The sequence below is a fragment of the Vicugna pacos genome, chromosome 13 (assembly GCF_048564905.1).
Source record: "Vicugna pacos chromosome 13, VicPac4, whole genome shotgun sequence".
In the NCBI taxonomy this organism is placed as follows: Eukaryota; Metazoa; Chordata; class Mammalia; order Artiodactyla; family Camelidae; genus Vicugna; species Vicugna pacos.
In genome coordinates, this window is record NC_132999.1 from 42767269 (window position 1) to 42783942 (window position 16674).

A 16674-nucleotide genomic window follows, 5' to 3' on the forward strand; every position below is an offset into this window, starting at 1 on the left:
GAGATGCCCAATGTCATTTTTCTCATTTAACACATTACTTGAAGTTTTAGTCAGAGCAATAAGGCAAGAAAATTAAATAAATTAAAGTCATATACTTGGAAAGGAAGAGATAAATTTGTCATTCTCTACATACTTAGAATTTTTAAAAAGTTTTTAAATATATGGATAATCTATTAGAATTAATAACTGAATTTAGCAACAGTTCTGGATTCAAGACCAACATACAAAAGTCAATTGTGGTTCTATATATATACTGGAAATAAACTATTAGAAAATAAAAATTTACCACTTAAAATAACACAAAATATCAAAGATCTAGAATAAACCTAAAAAAGATGTGTGATTTCTACACTTAAAACTATAAAACATTATTAAGAGAAATGACAGGCATTTAAATAAATGGAGAGATATACCATTCTCATGGATTGGAAGATTCAATCCTATATAATGCCGTCTTAGTTTCCTGAGCCTGCTGTTATATCGTGCTACAAATAAAAATTTATTCCACAGTTCTGGAGGCTTGAAGTTCAAAATCAAGATGTCAGCAGAGCCATTCTCTCTTTGAAACCTGTATGGGAGAATCTTGCCTTGCATCTTTTAGCTTCTGATGTTTATCTCCAATCTTTGGCATTCCTTGGCTTGCAGCAGCAGCACTTCAATCTCTGCTCCAATTGTTACCTGGGGTTCTCCCGTCATGGGTCTGTCTCTACATTTCTTTCTTATACAGACACCAGTCATATCAGATTAAGGGCCAACCCTACTCCAATATAACCTCATCTTAATTAATTACACCTGCAACAACTTTATTTCCAAATAAAGTCATATTCTGAGTGTTAGGTTATCTTTTGGGGGGGACACAATTCAACACAATGAATAACAATTGCCAATTCTCGAAACAGGTTTACAGCTTTAGTGCAGTACTAAACAAAATCCTACCTGATTCTAAAATGTATATGAATATGCAAAAAAATCAAGAAAAGCCAAGACAGTCTTGAAGAACATAATGGGAAGGAGGGCTTTTTCTACCAGATACCAAGTTTTATTATAATGCTGTTACAGAAATTAAGATAGTGTGATATTTCCACAAAGAGAGACAAAGGGAAGAGATTACATAGTCTTGAAACAAACCCACAGATTTATAGACAACTTATATATGCAAAGCTAACAATAAAGAACAGAAGGGGATAGGACAGACTTAAAAATAACAATCAATTTAACATTCACATGGAAAAAATAAAACTTGATTTACCCTACACCATACACAAAAGCCAATTCAGATGGTTTATAGACCTAAATGAGAAAGAAGTAATAACAATTCCTTAAATTAATTAGGCCTTTGTAGGAAAGTCCTTGACAGGACACAAGAAACACTAAGCATAAAGGTCTTTTATGTTCACCAAAAGATGCCAATAATAAAGTGGAAAAGCTAGCCACTGAGTGGGAGAAGATATTTGCAATATAAATTCAACAAAGAATGCATTTTCAGAATATATCTCCATATGTAAGTGACAGACAATCCAATACAAAAATGGGTAAGAGATCTGAACAGGCACTTCATAAAAGAGGATATTCAGATATCCAAAAACATGAAAATGGGTTCAACCTCATTTGACATCTGGGAAGTCCAAATTAAAAACACGATGAGATACTACTATACCCCCACGAATTGTTAAAATTAAAAAGATGTACAGCAGTAATTATTGGTAAGGATGTGGGGTGACTAGAACTCTCATAAATGGCTGGTGGGATTACAGCCCAAAACTACTTTCTAAAATTGTTAGACATTATTCATTTACGTTTCACACATATGTAACAAACAAGTTCACTGCTAGGTATAAACCTAGCATATGTGTCATAAAGAGGAGGAATGTCCAGAGCACCATTAATCCTAATAGTCGAAAATTGGAAATATTCAAATGCCCACCAGTAGTAGATGGTTAAATTGTAGCGGATCATAAAATGGAATAGTATACAGAAGTCAAAATGACTAAATGACAGCCTCACAAATCACAGATGTACCTCTGAAACAATGTTGAATGAAAAAATACCAAATCTTGACTTTGTTGTCTGTAGTAGTAGTAGTAGTTGTTGTTGTTGTTAGGTCCAAATCCTGACTTTGAACAAGTTAATTAATCTGTTTATTTACATCTCCCAGATAAAAAGTTGTACCTCTTGGGATTGTTGTGAGGACTGAGTGGAGTGATTCCTATCAAGTGTTCACCAAGCACTTGGCTTAATATCAACTATTTATTCATGTTCTCTGGGTAGATCGCCTTTCTGGAAATGAGCATTAAAAGAATGGTGCAGAGCACTTACAGCGTCATCTAACACCCCTAAGAGTCTCCCCAAATTCTTTCATCTACCTTTTTATCGTTGGGTCTCGGTCTCTTTAAGAAGTCAACCATAACTCAGAAAAGGGGAATGCTGGGAAGACCTACTCAGCTCAGGTCTAGAGCATGATGGGAAAGTGGGGGCGGAGACCAGGGCAGCACACGCGCAGTTTCCCGGGTGTTGCGTTGCTATGGCTCAGGCGAAGAATTCCAGTAAGAGAAAATAATCTTCGCCTCGGCGCTGGGGCCTTGGGTCCTGTTCTCCCTTCCCCGGTCGGTGCTCCCGGCGAGCAGGGAGGCCACCAGAAGGTGAGCGCGGCCGGTGTCAGCGGGAGGGGCCGCGCGGGGCGGGGCGGCGGCCGCGCCACGTGACGAGGTGGGCACCGGGCGGAAGCGGCGCCGTCGGGCTGGGAGGCTGACGCGTTGCGGTTTCGCGGCGGGGACACGCTGATGGGCATATGCGGGTCGCGTTCTCTTCTTCCGATTCAACGTTGCCGCGTTTGTAGTCGGTGACGGGCGTGGGAACTATTGGTGGGGACGTGAATTTCGGAGCGAATACGACACGAGCGCCCATAGATTGTTATAACTCTGGCAAGTGGTCAGAAATTCTCATCTCTCGCGCAGACTATTAAGCCAGTTGCCAATTTCCATGCTTGGCTTGACTGGGTAAAGACAACTTTGGAGAGCTTCCTTTTGCTTCAGGTTTACTGGGTTCTGTTTAGTACGTTTTGTCTTAGGAGAAGGGAAGTCTGCTGAATGACTAATAGATTATCTTGTTTACAACAAGGAGATTGGAAAGCGGAGCTCATAGGGGCTCATTCCTGAGCATGCCCTCCTTGGAGACCCTGAAAGGTGTAGGTGGTCCACCTTAGCTGAGGGCATACGTGTTCATTTGTGGTGGCATCTTGCGCTCTGATCTATCGTTAGGCCAAGAGACGGGGTCTTTAAGGAGGCCTCCAGTGAAGGCTGAGTTAGAAGTGGAGTTGGGGAGCTTGGTGTGCTCCACTTTGAGAAGTAAAAGCTGAGGTGGGCCTCTAAGTATTAATTCTCATGGAGTCAGGAACTGTATTTCTGAGTCTTTTCTTCCAAGAGCTCGGTAACTTCCTCCCACGTCTTGGTTTGCTAGTCTAATTCCCTCAGTAACTTTCAACACATAAAAGACCAGAGTGTTTGCTTTTTAAAGATATTAGGGAAGTGGGAGCTATTGCCGTTTTCTTATGTGAAGTTAGCTGCTAAAGGAGCAGAAAGTAGAAATAAAGGAGGACAGTCATGGCCCCAGAAGAGTTGTTTTTCAAATGCTTAGCAATAAAACCTTTTGCTCAGTAGAAAGCTTTTGATATAAAGAAGAAGAAAAAGAATAAACCTGAGTACCAATCCTTTATGTTGTGTTTTAGGAATCCAGCTATTCATTACCAAGAAGAAATCTATTAGTTTTAAACTGGGGAATTCCTTTACATAAAAAATTAGAATGAAAGAACCTTTGGATGGTGAATGTGGCAAAGCAATGGCACCACAGCAGGGGCTTTTGGACAAAATTAAAGAAGAACCTGACAATGCTCAAGTAAGCATTTCATCTTTATTTTTAAAAAACTTTTATTTCCTCTTTTCTGTCTGGTGAATTCAAAGTTTTAGTTAGGTAGTTTCTGACTTGTAACCCAAATTGATTTTTTTCCCTCATTAGATGAGTAAAATCACCTTTTCTGCTCTTTGAATGAAAAAAAATGTGGTAACTGTATTATATTTCTTTTTGTGAGAGGAAAGTAATGTGTATTACTGTTTTCCCATACTTAATACCTTTAAAAAAATTCTCTTGTATCTGATAGTAGTTTCCTTTTATTCTATAAGTAATTGTGGTCTGTTCTGTGCCAGGTTCTGGGGATCCAGGAGTGAGCAAAGTCAGTTTAGTCCCTTCCCTCATAGAGCTTGTAGGTTAGTAGAGGTGACAGACATTACACAAGTAACTGATCAAATAATATATATAATTACAAACTATGACAGAAAAGCCTAACATGGGGAATCTGACCTGGTTTTGATTGGGGGCAGGGGACTACAGAAGGATTTGTAAGCTGAATTACAAAGAATGAATTGACTAGGCAAAGGCATGGAGGAGAGTGGTTCACCAGAGGGATCTGCATATAGAAAAACTCTGAGTTGGGAAGATGCATGGTTCTTTTGAAGAATTATAAGACCAGTGGGCTAGAACAGAAAAGATATGAAAATTGTGAAAAATTATGATAATGATGATGATAAAAATATCTATAGTGGTATTAGTATATCCATATGTAGAGTATATGACATTATAAGTATTAACTATTCTCATTAATACGTATTTGTGCTTAAACTGTGCCATTCTCACAACCACATTATTACTTCCATTTTACAGATGAGGAAACCAAAGTACAAAGAAGTCAAGCAGTTTACCTCAGATCACAGTTCATAAATGGCAAAGACTAGATTCAGATCCAGGTAGTCAGACTTCAGAGCCCATGCCATCCTGCTTCTAGGGTGAGGCACTGAAGCTAGTCTGTGGCCAGGTTATGCAAGACCTTGCTGACCCTGTTACAGACTTTGGTCTTATCCTGAGAGCTTTGGGAAGCCATTGTCGGCTTTACATGGGAGAGTAAGGTAAACATGTTTGGAAAGATCATATGGCCACCCTTTAGGGACCTACATTGAAAATCTGTGGAGACCAATGTGGAGATATCAGTTATTTGTTTTGGCAAAAAAAATGATTTTTCCCCCTTATTGGACAGTTCTTTTGCTTTATACTCTAGTTATTGGTTTTTATTGCATAAGCAAACCAATAATATTCAAAATATAAATGACAAAATAATAAATAGTAATGATAATTATTTATTTCTCATACAGTCTCAAAGGTAGTATCATCCCAGGACAGGGATGGCAAATAGGTGTGTCTCGTTCTTCAACTTCACACCTGCCTTCCTAAAGTGCTGTGCCGCCAAGGGTTCTGAAGGAGTGTCTATAGGACGTGAGGTGGGGGGGTGGTATCCGACACTTATTTTCCCTCAGGTGTTAAGTTCTTCCTCTTCCTTTGCCAAAAGTAACCATTTGTTTGCCAAGTTTTATAGATTCTACCTTTAAAGACTTTTCTTTTACCCTGCCTTTACCCTTCCTGCTTCATTATTTCTCATCTGGACCTTTATTCAGTTTTCTATTCATGCTAATCTCTTCAGTCACTTACCACACCAAAACACTGTGTAGTGATACCATGGTACCTTTTTTTTTTTTTTAAGAAACTAGAGCCAAGTTTTTTGTCTTGCATTTGAAGTACTCCTCAATGACATCCTTAGCCTGAGACTTTTTGCCATAGTCCTTAACCACCAATTGCAACCAGTCACTTTATAGGGTTTTTCATCTACTGTCAGTTTTACAGAGGCCTACCATTCCCCTAGTTTCTTGTTGTCATCAACCTTAATTAGGTTGACTTGGCGTTTGGCACAAGGACCTCCACCAACTTGGCATAAGCTCATTACAGTTGGATGCAAGCATGCAGAGATGGGCTTGATACTTGTCTCAGCTTTGGTAGCTTCTCAGATTCCACAAGCTAAGCCATTGTGGATGAGGGCGGTCTTCAGCACCTCTTGTAAAGCAGTGTTAACATCTCTTACACCTCCAGCAGCAATGCCTTCCTCCACCAAGGCGGTGGGTTACAGCCATGGCGATGGGTTATGGGTAGAGCCAACTCTTGAATGCACTGAGCTTCTGCTTCCTCAGGACCCCATAGTGACAGGAAAGAGCACCATGGTACTCTTTATAGCTCTGATGACATTGCTCCCTTTAAAGACCCTGTCTTTAAAACAAACTTCTTAGTGTGACATCTGAAATATCCATGTTTACGCCTTTGTTTCCCTCTTCAGTATCATCACTCATCCTTCCTACCTTTTTAAATCTATGCTCCTGCAGACTATTTGCATTTCACAAAAAGGTATATTCTGTTGATTTTTATTTCCTTACCTTTGTATATGCCATTTCTTTTGCCTGTGCTATCCTTAACTAGGTAGCTTGGTGAAATTTTTCTTTTCTTTTAAGATATAGTTTAACTGTCTGTCACTTAGAGGTAGAAGTAACCATTCTCTCCTGCCCCCTTTTTTTAATTGTATAGTGCCTTCACTTTTATTGTGGCATCTACAGGTCAATGAATTTTGTTTTCATACAGAGTCTGGTCTTATTTGACCTGAATCCTCAGTTCCTTGCACAGTGACTGCCACAAAGTGCGTGCTCAGTAATTAGAATAAAAGGGCCTGTGTTTCACAGATGAGGAAGCTGAGCCTGAAGGAACAGCTTATTTCACCAGGGTCTCATGGCAAAGCTGAAATGCAAAACTAGTTTTTTAAAATTCCAGATCCAATATTTCTTTCATTGTATCTTGCCTGTAGTATAAAAATTTAACAAATATTGTACTATGAGTTGAGTGTTCTTTCTGAATATAAAAATTATGGTAATGAAAATCCTGTAACAGCTTACATTGTAAATTTAAATCGATGGGGACTTACTGAGTTCTCTTTGGCTTATATTAATGCTTCAAGATGAATGGGCTGTAATTTTTCATGATTGAGTGTGGACTATGATGGAAAAACCAATTGAACAAATAGTGTGTGCCATTTTTCATGTTGTGTGAATATTGGAAGATAGACAAAAAATTGAAAAAATTTAATATTTTCTGATATACTAAGGATCTGTTCTGGATATTAAAGCTATGGTTGAGCTATTCCTGCTTATATAACCTGTAGCACTTGTTGAACAGGGTTCTAAGCAGTTTGCATAATGAATTCACACAACACTCACAACCATACAAATTAAGTACCATTACTATTCCTGCTTTACACACAAGGAAACTGAGACACAGATAGTAACTTGCTAAACGTACCCCAACTAGTAAATGGCTGAGCTAGCATTTGAACCCAAGCATTCTGGTTCAAGAGCCCAAACCCTTAACCAGGATGCTAAGCTGTATTAGTGATTTTGTTTTCAGAAGAGCTGCAGAAGTGAAAAGATAGGGCCTCTGCTCTCAACCAAATTGATAGCGTAAGGGGGAGTAAAGTTATGGAAATGAAAGGTAATGATTTGTTGAGTGACTGTGCCCTGTCAGTTGGTATGCTAACTATGCTAAGTATGTCTTATGCCTTCTCAACAACCATAGGACGGATCTGAGGGTAGGATAGGTTAAGTAACTTACCAAACTCAAAAGAAGCATCAGAGGTAGAATAGGAACTTCATTCTAACTGGCTCCAAACTTATATTCTTTCTGTTGCTTTGTGCCACCTCTGTCCAGATACAAAATCACAATATTATGTAATTATTGTAATTTTAAAAAATTGTGTAAGGTGCCTTGGGAGCATAGGGAAAGGCACCTTTAGGTCTGTCTAGGGAGAAGAGGAAGGCTACCCAGGGCAGGCAGCACATGAGTTATAACACTTGATTAAGACCTTCAGACAGAACAGCATGTGCCAAGTCATGGAGGAATGAGACAATGTGGCATGTTTAGTGGTTGAGTATTTCAACAGTAAAGTGGGAGATGAGAATAGATTTTACATATTTAAGTAGAATTGATTTAACTTAGAGATAGCATATGAGGTGTGAGGATCAAAGAGGAGTCCGGGAATACTCAGAGGTTTCTGGCCTCAGTGAGTTGAGTTTGTGATGATACTATTTACTGAGGGGCTACGAATAGGATTTAGGGGGAAGTAATAAGTAGTTTGGGATCTGTTGTTTTTAAGGGGCTCATGGGACATTCAAGTTGTAATTTGCACTAGGAGGTATTTGCACATATGGATATGGTATTTAGAGATTAGTAAGTTATCTACCTGTATTTATAGTGTTGCCAGATAAAATGTAGAATGCTATGTTAATTTTGACTGTCAAATGAATGATGATTATTTTTTCATATAAGTATGTTTCATGCAATATTTGGGATATACTAAAATTATTTGTTGTTTATTTGAAATCCAGATTTAACTGAGTCTGTTATATTTTTATTTGCTACCTCTGATAGACGATAGTTGAAGTCCTGAATGCGGATGAGATTGTTCAGGGAACAAGAGAGAAGAAAAGTAGAGCTCAGGATAGAAAGCTGGGAACTAGGTTAATTTGGGTCTTCAGAATGGCTTCAAAGTAGTCCCCCAGGCAGCAGCCTCATCATTACCTGGGAACTTGTTAGAAATGTGTCTTCTTGGGCCCCACTCCAGACCTGCTGAATCAGAAGCTCTGAGGCTGAAACCCAGCAGTCTATGTCTTATCAAGACTTTTGGAGGCTTCTGATGCCACAGAATTTGGGAACCGTTGACTTTAGGGGTGAATATAATAAGATCAATGAAGGATACTAAGAAATAGTAATGAGTTGAAGTAACATAAACAGAAGACAACTGATGGAATCATTGGCAGTGCCAGATATATCAGAGGCCGAGATAAAAACCTAAAAATGTTGAATGATTTAAGCAATTGTGAGTTGATTGGTCATCTTAAGAAGCAGTGGCTTGATTGCATTGGGTTCAGGAGAGAATCAAAGTGAGGAAGTAAAGAAAGAATGGAGTATGTTTTCTCTAAGTTTGGTTGTAAAGGGAGAGAAAGGGAGGGCAGTAGTTTCTTAGGGAATAGGTTCCTTATAAGCTGAGGAGAAACCAGCATGGAGATTGTGCAAGAAACAGTGTCAGGAATGACTGAGACTGCCCCGAGGACCTCCGTGTTGGCTGCCCATGCTGAACTTTTGCTGAACGCTAACATAAAACTGCTGAAGAGTGGCTGAGTTGCCAAAAGGAAAGAACAGTGCTGATAACTGGACTTTTTCTGGACTAAGGAAAAGATACCTTTCTCTAGTCATGGAAGAGGTGCGCTTGATAATCCAGTAGTATGTACAGATTTGTCCTCCAATCCAAATTCTTGGTTGCTTGTGTAAGCCTGCATGAACTTCCTCCTTTTCCCCATAAAAACCCCTACCCATTTCCTCCAGTGGGACACTGTTCTCGGTTCCTCCAGAATCTGTGATTCCCCAAATTACAATTCTAAGACCCCAAATAAACTGCCTTTTTGCCTCTTTACAGCTCATGCTTCTTTCAGTTGATGAGGTGGACAGAGGCTGAAGCTACACAAAGACAGTATGAAGTGCTGTAAGAAGTAGGGGGGTGGATCCTGAACACAAGCAATATTCTAGCCATGGCTAAGAAGATTGCCTTTTCCTCTAAGGTTCAAGGACAGTGTGTTGATCAATTTGTAGGCACGGTGGAGAGGGGAATCAAGATGTTGAAGGAGTTCTTACTTAGTTGCTTCTATTTTCTTGGATTTAATAATCCAAAGACATTTCAAAGTAACTTTGAGAACTGACATATCAGTCGTTTGTTTTGCAAAGTATAGGGAGATTAAAAATACAACCACTGTTTATTATCACCCTTGTTTCAGAAAAGTAAGACTTTTAAAAAACTTTTATTTTGGAAATAGAAATCAAAACATTACTGAGCAGAAAATATGTGGGGTTGGGATTTATGAGTGATGAAGGTGTGGAACAGCTACTTTGTGAAGTCAAAGAAACTGACAGAGAAATATAACAGGCATATTAGGAAAATGCTAGAGACCGAGTTTTTTTTATTGAGTTTTAAGTGTTCTTTTTGGTAAGTTGAAGGTGTGTAGAGGTACCTGTAACTTCCTCCCCTTCTTGCAAGTGCCAATAAATAAATATTGTTATTTAAGTATAATGTTTAAGAACATCCACTATGGATTGAATAGGCTTGGCTTCATTTGTTTAACAAATATTTATTAAATGCCATAATTATGAAAATAATAAGAGCTAGCTAGCATTTTTGTTTGTATATCATGCTTAACTTTTGGCTAACTATAATGCATCATGTTATATACTTTATTTGTATTAAATCACTTATCCCCCATCAGTCTAGCCCTATGAATTAGATATTATTATCTTTATTTTATAGATAAGAAAATTGAAACTAAGAAAGATTAAATAACTTGTTTAAGAACCAAGATCACACCTGTTTCTATCTGCTGTCAGAACCCATAGTTGCCTCTGTTGTGTTATGTTGACTGTGCTGCGTACTGAATGTACAGAGGTGGAAAAACAGAGATGATCCCTGTCCATAGTGGACATGCTTCTCTAGTGTATGTTTTGGGGAGGAGGAGGAGGGTATTAGACATTAAACAGATGATCTCCCAGATACATATGAAATGATGTATTATGACAAGTGTGCTGAGTGAAAGGAGATGAGAGAGGCTACAACACGGGAACTGAATTTCACTTGGGGGCCAGGGTTTGAGCTCATTATATAATTATGTTATATTGTATTTGCACATTTATGAGGAAGATAGCATGGATTTTGGAAGAGAGAGACCTGGGTTTGATTCCCATCTGTGCATTTAGTATCTTTGTGATTTTAGACAAGTTGATGAACATCTCTAAGCTTCACTGTCCTCATCTGTAAGGAAAGTACTATAGCTCCTGCCTTGTGGGCAGCAGCTTATTTGGTGCCATAACATTTATTGTAGAAGTGGTAAATTATGCAGTGGTTCCTAGTCTTTGGCATTTAATAGTCCAAAGAAATTTCAGAGTAATTTTGGGAGCTGACATATCAGTCATTTATTTTGCTAGGTATAGGAAGATTAAAAATACAGCTACCATTTACTATCACCATTGTTTCAGAAAAGTAAGACTGTTTTAAAAAACTTCTTATTTTGAAATATGAAAGGCTGTTGTAATATCGCCCCTCCCCTGAAATGTAGGATGATTCTGATCTCAGAATAAAGGGCAGTCTTGTTCAAGATAGGTATATCTATTTAATTCTTTTTCATGATTACATGTTATTTTAAAGCATTTTGAAGAATATATTAAGGATAAACCTGATTTAGGCTGTTATGATTTTTATGTATAATAAGCAGATTGCATTGAAACTCTTGTGTCTTTTCTGCCATTAACAGATATGACTGCTTATAAATCTGTTGGCTAAAATTACTAATTTGATCTAAATTTAAGTGATTCAGATTTATTTCATTTATTGCTCTTATAAACATAGCCTAAAAAAGGGGGTAGTGCTCAGCATTGAAATAGCTGGGTATTACTCCCGTATATCAAGATTACATTTGCAGAAAAGTAAATGTAATTATTATAAAAGGTTTTCCAATTCTAAAGATCCTTTTTGTAAAGATTAAATCTAGTCTAATTACTTATAAATTCTGACTTTTGAGGTATTTGTGAAGGTGATTACGATTATAATGTAGAAGAGATGAATATGACAATTATTTTTTGCTTGAATTTCTAGTTTATTTAGATACTAACACTGTATTCATTTTTCTCTCTTTGTTTTTTCTTTAAGGAATATGTACATGCTTCAAAACCAAAAACTCAAGAAAGTGAACTGAAAATTAGTGCTGTGTTTTCAGTCAGTGACAGTCCTCTTGGTAAGAAATAGATCTGTTATAATTGGTATTTGTTATATTCTGACTAGTAGAATTGAGGGAAAGTACCTTCTCACGTCTTTTTCTTCTTTTAGATAAAGCAAGTACTTTTCAAACGGGGTAGCAGTCTTGACCAGTATTTTAAAAAGTGAAATATAATAAGATTACAGTTGACTCTCGAACAACACGGGCTTGAAGTGTGCAGGTCCACTTATACATGAGTTTTTCAATAAATATGGCACCTGTATTTTCACTTTACAGATCTTGAAGGGTGAGGAAATTTTTGTGTTCGATTAGAGATCATAATATGTGGAATCAAAAGAATTCGAGTCTGTTAGAATCTGTCCAAACGGTTTCAGCCCCCTGCCCCTGGATGAGCCATTTGTCAGTTCTTCCGTCTCTGAGGCAGAGATAGCGGGACATGGGCTTTCAGCTGCGTGGGGCTGGCGCTGTTCAGGGCCAGCTGTGTATCAGAGTGTGATGCATATAGTAAGGAAACATAATTTCATGAGCCTGCTGTTTCAGTTACTAAGTTTTATATACATTTACACATATGTATGTGTCTCCTGGGTTTCGTGTGAAATATTGTTACTATGGATCATGGTTAAAAAAGTTTGAAACCACCTGTTTTAAAGTGCTTATTGCCTCAATATTGGATTTCAAGACTGAGGGAGTTTGCCCTAGAAAACGGAGAATGTATATATGTTCATGTTGATATAAAACTTGTTTTTCTTATTTTGTCTTTGTAGCCCAACAGTTGACCCCAGGCTTTCCGCTTTCTCTTGCATCATCTGGCCCAAATATATCACTTCCTTCGGTTCCTGCTGTAGCTCTTCAGGTTTTTTGTTCTGGTTGTAAAAAAATGCTTTATAAGGGGCAAACTGCATATCATAAGACAGGATCTACTCAGCTATTTTGCTCCACAAAGTGTATCACCGGATATTCCTCACCTGTCTGCCTATTGCCTCCTCCCAAGAAAACCTGCACAAACTGCTCAAAGTATGAAATTCTTAATCACATCCCTTTTTGCTTTACTTTTTTAGTATGTTTAGTGCAAACATGCTATTGCTGTTGTAAATCCCTTTAGCACATTTCTCTGGAAATACTTTTTAGCTAATTGAGAAGTTTGCAAATATCTTGTAAAGTGAAATAAGTGACTTGATGTAAGAAGGTATTGCCTAAACCAGTTTTCCTATCTCTTTCAATTTAGATTTTACTAGAAAGAAACAAAATATTTGTGAGGAATGTAGGACTGCTTATGTATTGTATATCTACTCTAACTGTAGACAACAACCATTAAAAATTACTTGTTATCTTGAAAATTATTGAAGTATAGAATGAAACAATGCCTCATTCACAATAGTATATGAAAGTTATTTAATTCTTTAGAAGGTATAAACCCTAAATGGCCAAAAAAATAATGCATTTATTTCTAAAACATCCTTGTGAGCTTTTTGGGGGGTTGTTGTTGCTCTGTAATGATGCATAGATGCAGAGAGAAGTAGCAGCAACAGAGTCACAAAAACTTTTTCTACCTCAGTAAGTCTGAAGAAGTTGACATATTTTGCCTGTTTGTGTGCTGATGTAATTCTAGGAATACAGTGCGTTGTCAGTAGTTACTAAAGTAGAGCAAGAGAAGTTGTGAGGTTGGTTTTAGACCATGATGCTATTACTAATTTATTAGCTGTATGACCTTGGGCTAGATATTTAACTTTTCTAAGCCTTAGTTTCTTCATTGGCAAATAGTAGTTGCTTCCTCAGATTTTAATAAGACAGTGTTAGCATAGGACTTAGTACATAGCAAATTCTTAATAAGTGGGATCCTATTATCTTTTAATAATAAATTTGTTATTATTTTGTGTACTTAACATATAATTTATGTTGTAAATTATGTTTTGTTTTGTCTTTGGAGATATATGATAGTTTCTTTATCTACTTTTTATGTTAAGCTTCTAAAAGTAGATCCTGTTAAAATGGAAATCTCCAACCAAAAGGAAGGAGGAATTTTTAAATATTTTACTTAAATGTTCAAATTTAGCTTTGTTCCAAAATGCCCTTCCAATACCTTACTTTAACTCTTTTATATCATTCTCATGAAACTGATCTGGAAGGGTAAATTTAGTTTTCTGTTTTTAGATATTCAGTTTCAACATACCAAATACCAAAAGAAAATAAATTTTAAAGAGTGTAACACAACTTATACATCCAAATGCATATTATTCCCTTAAAAATAGTCACTCTTGTCATTGGCTTTTTACCACAGTGCTGCTGTTGTTCAAAACAAAATTTTTATCTCTTGATTTGGCATTGCCTTCAGAGTCTATGAGACATTCCTTTAGACTAAGTTAGGTGATAAATCTGTATTTCAGCTGGGGTTTGTTTTTTGCAAATTGCCGGAAGTCGCTTGTTGCCTTACCAGCTGACTGTCGAGGATGATTAAACTGTCATACTGTTAAACATGACATTTGACTTTAAAATAAAATTGTGCTTAGGGTTCTTAAAAATTAAAAGAGATGTTAGAAAAAACGTTCAAGCCATGTCGTTATTGAAAGAGGTGTGGTTTTTCTAAAATAAATGTGAAGATGTAACATTCTTTTGGATGTGTAAGGTTTAGGATGCATTTATATTTATGTGCACAGATTTTTCACTAAAAAGTCATTCTCATTGGTTTATTTACATATACATGGCACTGGCAGATTTACATTATTAAATAACATTCTTAATTGGTCTGATTTCATAGAAAAATCACTTTTCAAAATTAATACTTCATCAGTGTGTAAGCATATCCACTTGGTTTCTAAGATTTAACTGTCATGTTTCTAAGGTTAGGTAAGTTTTAGAAAATTAAAATCGTACTCTGTTGTTATTCTTTCGCAGTTTACCATAGAATAGTTTTGTATAATAAAGGCACAGAATGGAAGGCAGAATGGTGGAATGATGGACTCCATGGACTGTCGAATCAGGCTGCCTCAATTTGTATTCTGGCTTCACTGCCCACCAGCTGACTGACTTTGACAAGCTATTTAATCTTTCTGATTTGGTCTCCTAATAATACTTACCTTATGGAGTTTTTGTGATAATGAAATTGGATAATTTGAGTAAAGAGAACAATGCCTGACACGTAGTAATTACTGAGTATACATTACTGTAGTATATAATGTTACTGCCATTATTATTCTTTATTTTGTAGCCTGTACTAGTGTTTTTAATTAATGACTACTTCCTTCAGTTTTTGTGCTTGTCGGAAGAATGGCAGTACTTAGCCTCTGTTTTTACTGGCAGTGCTTATTGCAACAATGAGCCCTTACAAAATAACTCTAGGAATCTCACAAAACAACTCAATTATTTTTGTTCTGTCTCATTCATGTTTCCATCTGTCCTCTGATACCAAGCCTTAATAGCCCTTTTGCCATTTGTTTCTGTGTTATACTGAAGTTTTACATATCATGTTAAATTTCAGTATGAATCTTTGGTTCTTTATCTGTTTCCCAAATCTTGCATTTAAATTTAAAAAAATTTCCATTCCTTGTCTCATTCACGTTTCTACTCTTAGCAGCTACTGGCTAATAAGAGGACAAGTGTTTTGTGGTGTGGAGTTATGGGATGGCCACTTGTTCCATTGGCTCTAGTGGATGAAACTTGGTTGGAGCTAGAAGCCTCAATGTTTTTTTCATGAGCATCTGGCTGGATATATTTTCAATAGAATTCTCCCTGAACACATGTATAAATTAGATATTATAAACCCCATTTTATACATGAGGAAATTGAGACAGTAATTGCCTCACTCATTGTCACTCAGCTGATAAGTAACAGAACTAATCATCAAACCCAGTTTTCCAGATGCCTTATCCAGGACCAGCCATTTTCTACTATACAATAGCTGCCCTTAGCAAATGTAGTTATTTGAGCTCACAAAGAGGAAGAAATTACAATTATGAAGAACACATTTCATTTTGCCTTTGTTATTTATTTTTAGAGACATTTTAAATCCAAAGGATGTGATCTCAACCCGATTTGAAAATTCCTCTCCTAGCAAAGATTTCTGCAGCCAATCATGCCTTTCTTCTTATGAGCTAAAGAAAAAACCTGTTGTTACCATATATACCAATAGCATTTCAACTAGGTGCAGCATGTGTCAGAAGAATGCTGATGTAAGTTCCATTTCACCTTCACTGCGATTCTGCTCAAAGATCAGAGATTTTTAACCTGGCTCTGCTTATTTTGTATCTGTATGTGTTTTTATTTCCTAGATACGATTTGAAGTTAAATATCAAAATGTGGTACATGGTCTTTGTAGTGATGCCTGTTTTTCAAAATTTCACTCCACCAACAACCTCACCATGAACTGTTGTGAGAACTGTGGGAGCTATTGCTATAGTAGCTCTGGTCCTTGCCAGTCCCAGAAGGTTTTTAGTTCAACAAGTGTCACAGCCTATAAGCAGGTATGAACATCAGTCTGATGCATGTAGTTCAGCTCACGCTTTCTGAGGTGGCTGCACAGGGATGAAATGCAGAATAAAAGGGTGAGCTTTTCCCATCCGTTGATCTCAGTGTGGATTTCCTCTCCAGAAAAATGGGATAGATTCTGATACTGTAAGGATTGATGTTGGTAGTGAGATGATACAGGTGAACTAGATCATTTTTTAGGGTTTCCTTCATGGCCAAGAATTTACAAGTATAATTTCATGGTTTGCTATGAGTCTGAAATATTTTATGACATATTGATTGTGAAGAAAACCCCAAGTTATTGTGAATAAACTATAATCAAGAGTTAAAAGATGATAAAACCAGTGAATCTAAAGCATAGCCTTTTCCTTTTAGAAAGTAAAATTCATTTTAATGAATTATAAAATTTTGGAATGAATTGTAATTATTTTGGTAACAATGCCTCATTAGAATCTTTAATTTTTGGTAGTTTGGTTACTAAATA

The 16674-nt window shown here is 36.9% G+C and overlaps 1 protein-coding gene and 1 pseudogene across 5 annotated transcripts in view; one reads left to right on the top strand and one right to left on the bottom strand.

The window, feature by feature from the left end:
* The first annotated feature begins 2503 nt into the window (after positions 1 to 2503).
* ZMYM6 (zinc finger MYM-type containing 6) overlaps positions 2504 to 16674 on the top strand; it is a 37186-nt gene continuing 23015 nt past the window's right edge. For 2 of the 5 annotated variants that reach the window (XM_072974817.1, XM_031684002.2), the window contains exons 1-6: positions 2730 to 2921; positions 3725 to 3891; positions 11663 to 11747; positions 12494 to 12743; positions 15721 to 15895; positions 15995 to 16186. In XM_072974817.1, coding sequence (XP_072830918.1) covers positions 3799 to 3891; positions 11663 to 11747; positions 12494 to 12743; positions 15721 to 15895; positions 15995 to 16186 — 795 coding nt within the window. In that variant the 5' untranslated portion in view covers positions 2730 to 2921; positions 3725 to 3798. Of the gene's footprint in view, positions 2640 to 2729; positions 2997 to 3724; positions 3892 to 11662; positions 11748 to 12493; positions 12744 to 15720; positions 15896 to 15994; positions 16187 to 16674 lie in introns of those variants that run through there. The other 3 variants (XM_072974819.1, XM_072974818.1, XM_072974820.1) reach the window with 3 other exon arrangements.
* LOC107034400 (small ribosomal subunit protein eS12-like) lies at positions 5580 to 5998 on the bottom strand (annotated as a pseudogene).